At 42.5% G+C, this 13,711-nt stretch overlaps 1 protein-coding gene across 2 annotated transcripts in view; it reads left to right on the top strand.

Annotated features, from left to right (window-relative positions):
* Nucleotides 1-594: 594 nt before the first annotated feature.
* Nucleotides 595-13,711, top strand: part of pcnx1 (pecanex 1) — a 33,876-nt gene continuing 20,759 nt past the window's right edge. For both annotated transcript variants that reach the window (XM_077560094.1, XM_077560092.1), the window contains exons 1-9: nucleotides 595-976; nucleotides 3,270-3,484; nucleotides 5,909-6,008; nucleotides 6,876-6,912; nucleotides 8,089-8,151; nucleotides 8,289-9,884; nucleotides 11,668-11,797; nucleotides 12,815-13,011; nucleotides 13,240-13,333. In XM_077560094.1, coding sequence (XP_077416220.1) covers nucleotides 824-976; nucleotides 3,270-3,484; nucleotides 5,909-6,008; nucleotides 6,876-6,912; nucleotides 8,089-8,151; nucleotides 8,289-9,884; nucleotides 11,668-11,797; nucleotides 12,815-13,011; nucleotides 13,240-13,333 — 2,585 coding nt within the window. In that variant the 5' untranslated portion in view covers nucleotides 595-823. The remainder of the gene's footprint in view (nucleotides 977-3,269; nucleotides 3,485-5,908; nucleotides 6,009-6,875; nucleotides 6,913-8,088; nucleotides 8,152-8,288; nucleotides 9,885-11,667; nucleotides 11,798-12,814; nucleotides 13,012-13,239; nucleotides 13,334-13,711) is intronic.

The following is a 13,711-nucleotide window of genomic DNA, read 5'->3' as shown; positions in this document are numbered from 1 at the left end:
AGTAAGAAAGTCAGTATTTAGTACCAACAAAAAATACAGACGAATTTTTCAGATAAAATTATTGGGAAATGATATGAACTACAGAAGAAAAATAACAAAAATGTCGCGTGAAAAATATTAGAAAGAAATAAAAATAAAAAATCTTGGTATGATTTTTTTTAATTGTATATATTTAGTATTAATAATGAATTAAGTGTTGAGTGCTATGAAAAAATAGATAACATACACAAGCTTTCAAAAAATATATCTATAGAACTTAAAATATTAGTCAAAATTGCACAAAATCCGACCCCAGTATTCACCTGTAATAAACAAAAGTAACACTAGATGTCGGCATTTTGTCACTTTTGGGCCAAACTCAAAGACATTTTTATTATTTTATTTTTAAAGTTTTATTTTTATTAACTTGTAAGATCAACTTGTTCCTGAGTAAACCTATTATTTGTTTCCTCAAGTAGAAATACACATGCTTCAGTCCACATTATGACGACCTTGTGATCGAATAAACGGTTTCGAAAATAGATGGATGCATTTGCACGCGTTCCTCGTCTTCTTCTTCGCGTGATTAGCGGCGGAAGCCACGAAGAAGAGCGTCCTCGCAGGGCGTGGTGGGATAGCACGGTCCTCCGGTGGAGGACTCAAAGCAGCAGCCAAGCTCCCCGGCTTGGCTGACTGGAGGCTAGCTAGCGGTGGAAGAAGATGCCTAGGCCAGCGTCTCGGACTAACAACACGGCGCCGTTCGTCCATTAGTTGTCGGCGGCGGCGTGCGTATCGCCCCTTGCCGGCCGCGGTGGTCCCCGTCGTCGGTCCGCTAAAACAAGCCATGGGCTCGCAGACCCTCCAGATCCTCAGGCAGGGGGTCTGGGCTTCAATCACAGGCGGGTGGTACTACGACCCCGACCAGAATACGTTCGTCAACGCGCTCCATCTCTACATCTGGCTCTTCTTGCTATGCTTCCCCTTCACGCTGTACATGGTGAGTTCCCTTATGATTTCTTGTTGTTGTTGGTGGTTTTTTAACCCCGCCATTTTATTCGACAAACAAGGGGAGCTCGCTCGCCTTCCCCCCGGCTGTCCGTCCAGTTTAGCGGCCACTGAGACACTCCATAGCAGCCTCCTTGGTCTATTATCAATGTAATGTGCCATTAAAGTACAACAACCCCATGAAATGCGCCTTTATGTCTCTAAATAGACCGTTGTTTTTAATATTTATGTTTGTTTGAACAAAATGTTGAAAACAACTCATTTTACGTGTAACACCGTTGAATTTACACTGGACCCGAATGGCCTCGAGTTACTTTGCTTCTTTTATGTTTTTAATTCCCCCATCATACACCGATATTAAAAAAACAATATCGTAAATAAATAAAAAATATTAGAAAAAAATATGTGAAGTGATACAAAAATAATAGATGGAAATTAAATATTAGGAGTAATATCAAAAGAACAAAAACAGTATTATTATTGTTTTTTAATGATACGAAAAGCTACAAAAATGTTCTGAAAAACTACAGAGAAAAAAAATAAATATATAAAATTTTTGTTTAAGCTAGTTTACATGAGTTAACTTCAAAATCTTCCTTTTAATATTTGAAACTTGTGTATTAATGTATACAAATATGAAGGGGTGGAAAATATATTTGAGGGAGAAATAGACTGCTGACTTGAGGGGCGGGAAAAATACATATTTGCCAATTATATTAGGATATGAAACAAATATTAGGAAAACATTTCTTAGAAAAATAAACATACTGGACAAAAATATGCCATTAGGGGGAAAAAATACCAAAAATGTTCATTGTTTTTGAAAAAACAAACAAACACAAAGTATTAGTTCAAAAATCTTGAGTGCATGAGTGCAACTAATTAGACAAAAATAATGCAATGCAACACAATAATATTAGAAAACAATACAAAATATTACATCAAAACAACACTTTTTTTTTTTATATAAAAAAGTTTTTTTTATTAGAAAAAATATACCAATATTAGACAAAATATTGGGAAATAAGTGAAATAAACCAAAAATAAATAAAAAATATTAAATGAAAAGTAATTCAAAAATAACGGCACATCAGGCAAAAAAAAAATGCACTAATTCTATAATAGGGAAAAAATGTTGAATGAAAACAATACCAACTATTATACTAAACATAATAGCATGAGAAATATATAAATATAAGTATAGTATAGTATAGTATAGTATAGTATAGTATATAAGTAACTAATTGTTCAAAATAACCTTGTGTCTAATTTTCACCAGACCCAAATGGCCTTGAGTACCAATTGCGTGTTTTTGTTTGTGTGTTTTAATACCTCCCCCTTTCATCCAGTGTCCTTCTTAAGGGATGCTCTGTGACTTTGAGAAGCATGTAACAGTCATCTGTCACTTTTTTTTTTTTTTTTACCCGCCTGGCTTTGCACTTTGACACATGGGGGTGCACAATGTTTGTGTTTATTCTTACAGTGGAATTACACCCAATATTAAGAGTTAGACCCAAATTATTATTAACTGTAGAAAAAAATTATGTAAAATAACAGGACCAGAACTATTAGTCATTGTTTTTGTTTTATGTTTAGTAAACCGAAACTGGGAGTGTCAATAAACAGCTTGAAGCTTATTTTTTTGATGAATTGTTGGTTATTTGCCAAACTGCTTCTTAATATGAAGTGCGTTGAGTTCACTGCCACCATGCAATGCTTGTATCTCAAGCGCTCAATTGACTGCTGGGCACATATTTAATAATCATAAGATAAAAGCATTGCACTAAGATTTCTATTAGTGCCACCCCAGTGTCAGTTTCCCGGCCATACTAACTTCTATATTGAGGGTGTTTTAAATTAGTTTGTGGCTCGCCTGCTATGCCGAGAGTGGAAATCCACCGGTTAGCTCGGTGGTTTATAACCTGAGCCACAGCTAATAGCAGCCCGAACGGATACAGATGTTTTTCCACGTGCTGTGGCAGAAAACATGGATGCTGGATGGATGTTGGCGCGATTGACGTGTCATAGAGATAGTGGCTCATCTACACTCACTATATCAGCTTCTTCTTGCTAACCAAAACAGCAGCAGCTGCAGTAATGCGAAACAGTCTAATTCTCAAGGTACTATTATTGTGGTTATTTCACTACACAAAAGGGTCTCATTGTGGGGAAACGCACAGTCGGCACACAGTTAACAACTTTGGCTATTGGAGATCTTTTGCTAACTAAAAACAGCAGCACCTACCGGCGCACATAAACAGCCAAATGTCCGCATCTCGTGGCAGGCGTTGCCGTCCACCATGGTTATCGTTGGCATCTACTGCGGCGTGATCGCCGCCATATTCCTGCTGCTCAAGACGGTCAACTACCGGTTGCACCACGCCCTGGACGAGGGCGAGGTGGTGGAACTGCAGGCTAAGAAGACGCAGGGCGGCCGAGGCGGCGCCGAGGCCACGCGTGACGGCGGCGCTACCCGACGCCAGGACAGCAACGGCCCAGGGTAGGTTTTTTTGGTGTCTCCAGTGCAGGGGTTAGCATTTTTTTTTGGGGGGGGGTGGGGGGGCTAGAGACCCTTTACATGAGAGACATTTGTTTTGTTGGTAACTCAAGGCTCAACAACACTCTGCATCCAACAAACAACACTGCATAGCTTTTGGGTTGGACAAGATAAGTCAACATTAGTATTTTCACCAGTGGAGGCAACACTTCATCACCAAGCTGCCAAATTGCATCTTCCGAGTAATGTTTTCAATGTTTTTAGGCAGCATGTGAAGCCTGTCTTGCTTAAGAATGAGATATTTCCAGCTCGGTTGACCCAAGGGCCCCAGGAAGAAAAGGTTTGGAAAACGTCCACGGAGTCACTGGTGTTAAATTCCAGAGACTCAAATGGCCCAGACAAGGGATACTTGGCTTCTAAATTCCTACAAAATGCTTATGGTCACAGTCAGAAAGAACAATAGTTCCTTTCTTGCGGGGATAATGGATGATGGTGAATGAAACATCCCAGGGGTATAAACTCTTCGCCAAAAAACATTGGTGTAGTAAAGGAACAAAATGCTAAACTAAAGTGTTTTTTTTAATTAAAAAAAAAAAGTAAACAGTCTATTCTCCCAAGTTTGATGTACACTCAAAACACGCATATCTCAAATTAATAAGAAAATAATCCCTCTCAATATTGCGCTTCATTAATGCGTACAATATTAAGTGCTAATTATAATAATAAAATGTAAAGTATTACACAGTTTGTCACTTATGATTTCATACTTCATTGCCAATTTACATTAGGTTCAGTCTGCTTTGTGTGCCTTGGCCACTAGAGGGCAGTGTAATTCAGAAATGCATATGATACATGAAGAAGAGTTTCACAACAAAGCGACGAAGCTGCAGTAATGTTAGTCGCGTTTCAGTTTTATTTGTGGCGTTCAAATCACTTTGTTATTTGTTGCTTTGTATATTGTGCCTTTTCTCTTTGATGTTTTGTTTCTGTTTCTGTGATCTGCCTTGGGGTTGGGGAGAACGGATAGAAATTTGCCTATGGCTAGCTATAATCCGGTGTGGTGTGTTTACATGCATGTGTCCAATGTGACGTTCATTAACATGCGCTATCCCGACCAAATAAATACAATTCAAATCCAAATCGCTTGAAGGTTATAACCACTGTACCAGCCATGCTATTTTTTTTTAGCCTGTCAATGGCAGATTGCATTGTGTGTTAGCATTAAGCTATCTGATGTTACATAAGTTGTTATGCTCTTTGTTTTACGTTTAATCTTAAACTGGGAATGGTAATAAAAATCAGGACGCAAGTTGCGCAACCACTTGGTAGTGATGGCATTAAGTGGCTTCTAAGTCAAGGTACTGCTGTATTTGCAATTTTGCATACAAACATTAACTCTTTGACTGCCAGACGTTTTCAGAAAAGGGATGCCGTGGGTGCCAGCCGATTTAAACATTTTTGACTGATCTTTCAAGGTCCACAGAAAATTATGTGTTTGGACTATGGAAACACACATACTACCAAATGAAAGATTGGACTCTCATCTTTCATCAGAAAAAAAAGTTTGTTTCTACCTTATTCCGTTTTTCAGTAATCAACAATAGAAAATGGTTAGTTTCACCTCTGTTTTGAAAAAAACGTCTTTTAACGTCTTTGGCACTCCTCCATAGGATTTTACTAAACGTTATTTAACGTTTTTGGCAGTCAAAGAGTTAAAAAATACAGTTGTCCCTGTTAATATTTTTACGTTCAAAAGCTCTAGCAGAAAGAATAAAAACCAGTGAGGTTGCACTCTTTTATTGCCCTTAACCGGGCCGAGTGACTCATCGACATTCCAGAGTGGCGGTCCTGAGCTGGACCCTTTTGGAGGAGCACAAAAAGAAGCGCTCCACACTTTACCCATGGTTCGTTTGCCCCACATCTGGAGCCCAAGTTGTTTGACAAACAGAGTTGATGTTGTTGACTCAAGGTGTTGTTGTTTTTGCGCGCTCCATATGACCGTTTCCCAGGATGTTTATCTTCGCCGCTTAACCCCGGTTACGAAACTTCCCCGGCGCATGGAAATGATTTATAGACAATCCCTGGCAGGCTGTTTGTTTTTCGGTCATCACAGCCCGGTTGAAAAAGCACATCTGGGCTAAATATAGATCCCGCGGCTACTTTACATCACTTGAAATCTCATTACTGTCCTTTATTTCACTCATCGAGGCTGTGAGAGACAAACCCTTTTTTTTTTTGGAGTTGCGTAACCTCTTCGCCCTTCATTCAATCAGCTTGACTGATTGAAAGGATGGAGATGAATGACGCGTAACGTCGGTTGACAGTCGCACCAAGCATTAGCGTGATGAATGACACACTAGTACAGTGAGTAACACAAGCGTGTGCTTGTTTGTGTGTGTGTGTGTGTGTATGTGTGTGTGCGCGCAGAGACCCTGGAGGGGGAATCGAGATGGCCGACTTTATCAGGCAAGAGACGCCGCCGGTGGACTGCAGCTCGCGGAACTCCTACATTGGAATGGAGCAGCAGGTAATTACATTTATTGGAGTGGTGGAAAGTTTAAAAAAATAAATAAACATACTTTATTACTGTATTTACTTTAAGTCGATTTTCCTGTATCTGGACTAGACTTACATATTTATTTTCTTTCTTACGTTCTACTCCTTACTTTGTCAAAATGAGCTCGTTACTTTGTTCAACCTCTGCTGATGATAACGCAACCTAAAAAAGACGTAACTAGAGAAAGGAGTCAGCCGGCGTTGACGTTGTGATTGCCGGTAATTGTTTTTTTGTTTTGTTTTCTTCCCACTACAATCACACTGCAAGTGAACAATAGAGGGAAACTATTTTTTTATGCAGAGAAGTTTATCAAAATGGATTTACAGTACCTGTGTATAATTTTTTTTTTTTTACTTTTTCATTTTGCACTTCGTCTGTACTTTTTAAATAAAACAAAATTTTTTTTTTACTTTTATAATAGGAGTTGAATACTTTGACTCAAGTTTTTTTTTTTTTTTTTTTTAACACACACAAGTATCTATACTTCTACATATCTAAAAACTTCACAAAGCTAGCTTATTTCATTACATTCTCTCATGTCTAATATTTTTTATACAATATAGTGATATTTTTCTTTATTAATTTTTTTTTTTAATATAAGAGTATAAATAAGTTATGAGCGTGGTCAAGCAAGGAATTAAACTCGTAATTTAACTGTATCATCTTTTTAGATTTTCTTGATCTCGACTTGGCCCCTCTGTCAATTGGTTTAATGTTTTAAGAGGTGTGCTTCCGCCAGCGCAGGAATGGATTTTCCACTTCATTAAGATCACGCGCCTTGTCAGTTGACCCTAGGACACATCTTCTAATTTATCCTCTTTTACATTCCCGTTCCAGACGGCGTCCACCCTCGGGAGAGCGACGGGAGCCAAAGGTAAACGGAACGGTGGTGGCGAGCTCCGCCCTCCCTCACGGGCTAAGTCACGCTCGGCTGACGTGTCCGTCTGACTTGCGGCGTAGTCACGGGATGAGGCGCTCACTAGATAAGGCCATAGAGTCAACACAAGCTCAGTGGTATTGAGTGTAGTGTGCTGACCTCTGCTAAGGCATAACAGTTGGGGGGGAAAAAAAATAATTGAATGCTAGGCCTTGTAGTTTTACTCCTGTCCTGTAGGTGGCAATAACGCATGTTGTAAATGCTGTTCCAACGCAATACTGTAGGGAGCAGTAAGTGTTTGCAGTAGGTTTCACCTGTCACAAGTTTTAATTCCTCAAGCATGTGGTATGTTATTCCCCAACTTGGCCCCGATACAGGTGGAGTTTAACAGCAAAAATTATCATTAAATTCCCTCAGCTGCACACACACCAAACTGAAGGCAAGAAATCTCGACGTGCTGGGCAATGCTGTTCCACTCCTGTCCTGTAGTTGGCGGTAATGTCAGTTGTAAAGTATATGTAACCGTCCACGCACGGCAAACTTTTTCCCATAGTGCTCCGTCTTCTGGTTGTGGGTGCCTCCCCTGCTTGGCCCCAATGCGAGTTGTCTGGATCACTGGCTGTGAGCAGAAAATTCCACACCTCCTTCCAGATTTGCACAGAAATGTAATAGGTTCTGTTGCCATCCCCTTGGGAATAATTGTTGGAAACCGTGTTCTGCTTGACTAACAAAACAAAAAAAACTCGTATATAAACACAACTTCCTGACTTTCACTTTTGCGCTAGTGGAGGTAATAAAACTACAGGTTCCCACTGGCTCGATTGTACTTTCTGTTGAAGAGCTTTTCATCCTCTGCGCTCGCCTCAAACACAACAAGCGAGCCGCTCTGGGAAATGAGTGCTGTTATTGAGAAATGCCGATTTTTGATAAAGGATTTTTCTCAAAAAGGTCGGCGGGGCGTACAAGAGAACATTCCGGAATTAGCGTTTCCTCATTTGGGGTGTTTCTGGAGAAAGTGCTAGGACTGTTACTTAAGTCACCTAAAGGTAGATTGTGCAGAGAAACAAAAGACGGTGGCAGTCAAACAGGAAGGGCAACAACGGCACCTTGCCGAGTGCATTCATAATTGATTGAAGCTGTCGTCTCCTAATTGCTTCCCTCCTTTCTTTGCAGATGTGGGAAAGACGTCAGACGACATCAGCTTAACTCTGGTGGAAAGCTGCAGTCACGATCATGGTATGCACGCACGCACGCACGCACACAAATCCATTTAAAGAGATGCTTCTATGGGCGAGCCATTTTTTTTATTTCACACTTAACTCCAACTATTTATCCCTTATAAATATGTGTCTCCTTCCTTTTCATATTTTTAGATCTGCTCTCAGACACCAAGATGTACTGCCTGGTCCCCAACGACTCCTTCGCCTCCATGCAGCCCTCCACCTCCTTGTGTCCATCCGAGCTGTCCCGAGAACCCGCCGAGCTCTGCAACTCGGCCGCGTACCACTGTAGTCTGTCACATGAGGAGGCCGCCTCCCACATGCCCTCGCAGTCGCAGACCTTTAGGAAGGAGCCCCGTACGCGGGGCCTGCCTCGGACCTCCAGCTCGGCAGGGTCCGCTTTCCCCGACCCGGGCTTGCCGGACTTCGCACTCTATCCGCCCCCCAGGAGGGGCGGCCTGGATCCCGTGAGCGAACTGGAGGCCGCCAGGCCGCAGCGGGAAGCCGGCGAGCGGCTCTACCAGCAGGACCAAGCAGTGGCCTCCACCTCGGGGCTGGAATGTTACAGGCACAAAGACCCGCACAGGGTACCCCGCTCCGTCTCCAGGGAAGCCGGAGAGGGCGGCTCAGGTTTATACCAAGCGGACACGGGTGGCGGCGGGAAGGACCACAACGTTGGGAGAAAATCCCGGCGAGGCGAGCGCAGTGCCGAGAGCCTGCGCAGCCTGAGCACGCGCAGCAGCGGCTCCACCGAGAGCTACTGCAGCGGCACCGACCGCGACACCAACAGCACCGTCAGCAGCTTTCACAGCGAGCAGACCAGCTCCACGCACGTGGAGAGCCTGCAGTCGCTAGACGCCGCGGCCGCCCACACCGACAGCCGGACGTGTGCCCGGGATGTCGGCGGCCTTCCTTCCAGGGAGGCCAACAAGAACCCGCACGCAAATGAGCTGACGGCTAACCGGCCGGGGACCGCCGGGTCCTCTGGACCTCCCGAGCTCACCGAGGGCAACAGGAGTCCGGAGGAGCCAGTCGCCAGGACTACTGCCGACGACTCAGTCGAAGCGGTCGCCGCGGACCGCGTCGAGTCAAGCAACCTTGTTCAGAGGACTTGCTCTTTGTCCACCGGCCGCAGCGGGCGGCGGCGGACGGGCAAGAAACGGGCGAGCAGTTTCGACGCTAGCCGCCACCGGGACTACATGTCGACACGCGGGCTGGCCAAGCCTTGCAGCGCCGTGTTCCCCGGGGCCGGCGGAGAGGAGGACTCCAGCGACCACAGCGAGTTGAGCTGTGCTTCTAGCCTCCCCTCCGCCCGCCACCTCAGCACGGACAGCTCCTCCAGCGCCAACTCGCGCTCCTGCCACTCACCCGAGGGGCGCTACCGGGCCCTCAAAGCCAAGCATGCCGCAGCCAACACGGCGTCGGAGGCGGGAGCACGGGGAGGGAGGCGGCGTGCGTCCCGGCGTACCCCCAGCACGGGCAGCGCCAAAACGCACGCCCGGGTGTTGAGTTTGGACAGTGGCACCGCCGCCTGCCTTAATGATCCCACGCGTCTCGGTGCTCCCGCCGGGCCGCGGCCCCTCACCACCTCCAAATCTGACCTGGAAGCCAAAGAAGGGGAGGTCCTGGATGCCGCCTCTTTACTGGGTCGCGCCTCCCAGCTGGAGTCAGTGACGCGCTCCAGGAACAGTCTGCCCAGCCAAGCCGTCTTCTCGGAGACTCAGGACGCCGCCGCTGCTTGCCTTCGGGGTATGTAGTGGGAACGTCTGTGAATGCTGACCCGTCACTACATTATTGCCGGTTTACAATTTCAAATGGGTCAAAGGTGCTGCGTAAATGCAGCATATCATGATGACATGGCGTTTGCGCACTAAAGCCAGCCCTGACTTTAGGCAGTGCTGTTGGGTGTTTAAAATGATATTGTTGTTAAATCACTTTTTTTTCAGAAAAAAAAGTTTATTTAGGGGGAAAAAATGGTAACGATGGAAGAAAAAAAAAATCTGTGACAGAAGTTGTATATTTTCATGAAAAACATTTTTAAGGTTAAAATCTTTTTGGAGAAAATGTGTTTTTTTTTTAAAGAAAGTGTATTTTCACAAAACGGATAAAATATTTTTGGAGAGGGATAAATAATATATATATATATTTTTTTTATTTATTGGAGTAATAAAAATATATTTTTTTTAAATTAAAAAAAGATAAATAATATTTTTGATGAGCCTTGTTTTCTTCTTAAGATTTTTTTTTTTTAAATAATTTTTGGGGGACCACAAATGAATCTATTCGCAGATTTTTTTTCTCACTATTTTTAATATTTAAAAAAAAAATTTGGGTGGAGGATTAACCCCATTTTTTTGTGGAAGAGGCCTTTTGGAGGTTTATTAATTAAAAAAAACAAAAGTATTTACAATTTTTATGGACTTTTTTTGTAGTATTCATTTTTTGAGAGGAATATTTTTTTCTTCAAGGAAATCTGATGAAAAATTGTTGTTTTCCAACCAAGAATTAGTGTATTTAAAAAAACTTTTTTTTGAGGGAACAAAACATTGTTCTGAGGGAACAAAACAAAAACAAAAAATCAAGAAAATCCCCCCATATGTCATGCCTGATGTATTGTTGCTTTTCATCCACATCAGTGATGTTGTCATAGTGAGTTTCCATGAGCCCAGCATTCCCCCCATGTATTTTATGACACCGCAGCACGTGCTCTGTGTTAAGCTTAGACAAACAGCTGCTCTCTTATTTGTGACGCGCACGCTAATGGGCTACCCCCTCGCCCCACATTCTGCAGACCTGCAGGCTTGTTGCTTTTGGGTTCTTGTGAGACTCTCACTTACCAGTCACAGATTCATATTATATATCATATGAGTGGGTGAAAAAGAATTTTGTAAAAAGATTTTCGGGCAAAATTCACCAAAAAAGAAGCATTTGTTTAAGACAAATTGTTCATTTTACTAGGTGAATTGTGGGGGAAAAAAAATATTTTTAAGAGAAAGGAGGAAAAGAAAATCTTGAAAATTCAAAAAACATGTTTTTCACAAAGCGGTTTCAACATTTTTTTTACCCTTCAAAATAAATAGTTTCTTCAAGAAGAAACTTTTGCCCGCCTGTGATGAAAACTATTTATTTATTTATTTATTTGTGTGTGTGTGTGTGTGTGTGTGCGTGTTGGGGGGGGGGGGGGGGGGGGTGCTAGCCTGATTGTATATAGTCTCCTCCAAAAGTACTCAAATTTCAATGTCAATTTTTTTGGTTGTTGTTGTATACTGAAGACATTTGGATTTTGAATCCAATGATAAATGAGACAAAATTTATTTAACGTTATTTACATCTAGATGTGTCAAACAACTCAAGACAGAGCATCTTTTGTTTTGAAGCCACCCACTTTTCAAGTGAGCAAAAGTACTGGAACAGACAATATTAAAATAACTTAGTGAATGACATTTAATACTTTGTGACATAGGCCTTAACTGCCTCAAGCCGACAGAGAATCCCGTTGATTGCCACAAAACCCTGTTTTTCTCAATCCCAGCCCCCGGCAGCGAGGAGACGGTGGTATTCCGCCGCGAGCGGAGCACGTTTCGCCGGCAGGCGGTGCGACGGCGGCACAACGCTGGCAGTAACCCCACGCCGCCATCCTCCCTCATTGGATCTCCCCTCAGGTACGGCGAAGCGTCTATCATGTCTTTTATATTATTGCGTTTATGAAATTAACGCATGGGAAGACAACCTTGAAAAAGTTATTTGCATTATTGATGGGGAAAATTTGCAATGGGATCATTTTTCAAAATTGTTCAAGCCCCATATAACACTATCGTCACGTGTTATGTTTTTCTCAGCATGTGATCCCTTTCATTCTTTCCGCTGCGGTTACAATTCCGTGTCATCTATTTAATGACATTTTGGGTGGCCAAGCAAAGAATGGAGTCCTTTCAACTTTGCCGGGCCTGCCTAATCAATCTCCTCACAAGTGCGCATGATTTGCCGGCACAGCTGTATTTGCTGTTTTTCTGTTGCTCCCAAAGCCATTTGGAGATGATGCTGCTGAATTAAAAAAAAATATTTTGGACCTAAGCTTGTTTCCCAATGTGCCCCCTGCCAAAACTCACTTAATAGCGCCACCTGGAAGTAAAAAAAATAAAATAAAATAAATAGCTCAGACACCAATTAACTCTTTGACTGCCAGACGTTTTCAGAAAAGGGATGCCGTGGGTGCCAGCCGATTTAAGCATTTTTGACTGATCTTTCAAGGTCCACAGAAAATTATGTGTTTGGACTATGGAAACACACATACTACCAAATGAAAGATTGGACTCTCATCTTTCATCAGAAAAAAAAGTTTGTTTCTACCTTATTCCGTTTTTCAGTAATCAACAATAGCAAATGGTTAGTTTCACCTCTGTTTTGAAAAAAAAAAAACGTCTTTTAACGTCTTTGGCACTCATCCATAGGATTTTACTAAACGTTATTTAACGTTTTTGGCAGTCAAAGAGTTAAACCAATCAAGTCTAGATTTGGTGGGCAGAAAAAAGGTACTCGTGCCTTTTTCTTTTTTTCCCTTTTTTTTTTAAGCATAGACCAACCAATTATTAGACTCTACCCGAGACCGACCGACCCTCCGTTTACCTTCCCAGCTTCCATGGCTTCTCACATTCCTCCCCCCCACTTCTCTCCCACAGTCTCCAGGAGGCACTCAGCCAGGCCACCCAACCCCTCACCTGCCAGGCCAAATCCACTCAGCCGTCTCGCACCGCCTCCCAGGTGACGGTGCTGAGCGCCAGCGCCTCCCTGCTGGCCAGGAACGGCAGCGCACACCTGGAGGGCTCTCAGGACAAGGCCTCGACCGTCGGCGCCAGCAGCTTGCAGGATGACCTCGGTAGGGGAACAATAAACCTCCATTTTAATATGAAATATGTTCTGGACAAATTTTTTAATGTAGCACAGGCTATGCAAACCAATGTGTATTATTAGAATGTGTTGAGAGATACTACGTTGTAAGTAGCGCAAATCTCTGGTTTCCCTCCCAGTTTTGTGTTCATGCTTGTAAAAAAAATACATTTGTTTATTTTAACACGTCTGTTTTTTTTTTGTTTTTTTTTTTAAGGAAAACTCACACCCTCCTTGTATGAGGCTGTCGGGTGCGACATGTCCCTGGTCAACTTTGAGCCCGCCACCAGACGAGCCTCCAATAACATTTGGTGAGCAGCACACACACACACACACACACACACACACACACACACACAAACTATATACTTGACATGATCAGCAGCTTTTCTTTAGTGTAAACAGGAACAGATTTAATGACAATTTGAAATGAAACGATAGTAAAATGGCTCACTGTCAATTTTCCAATAAACAAAAGATTGTCATAGGTTTAAATCTTTTATTTTATTTTATTATTTTTAAGTGCTTCATAGCTTGTCTTGTTTTTAGGAAAAAAACAATCTTGAGTGTAACTGTTAACAATAGTAATAACAATAGCTTAAATTGTTATTATTTTTTTTAGGAAAGTGTAACAGAACCAGTCTTTTTTTTAGGAAATGATTGAAGTGCAGCATTAACAGTAATGATAT

Source organism: Vanacampus margaritifer, chromosome 1, assembly GCF_051991255.1.
Source record: "Vanacampus margaritifer isolate UIUO_Vmar chromosome 1, RoL_Vmar_1.0, whole genome shotgun sequence".
Taxonomy (NCBI): Eukaryota; Metazoa; Chordata; class Actinopteri; order Syngnathiformes; family Syngnathidae; genus Vanacampus; species Vanacampus margaritifer.
The sequence above is the reverse complement of the archived record's forward strand: the minus strand, read 5'-3'. Positions and strand labels throughout refer to the sequence as shown.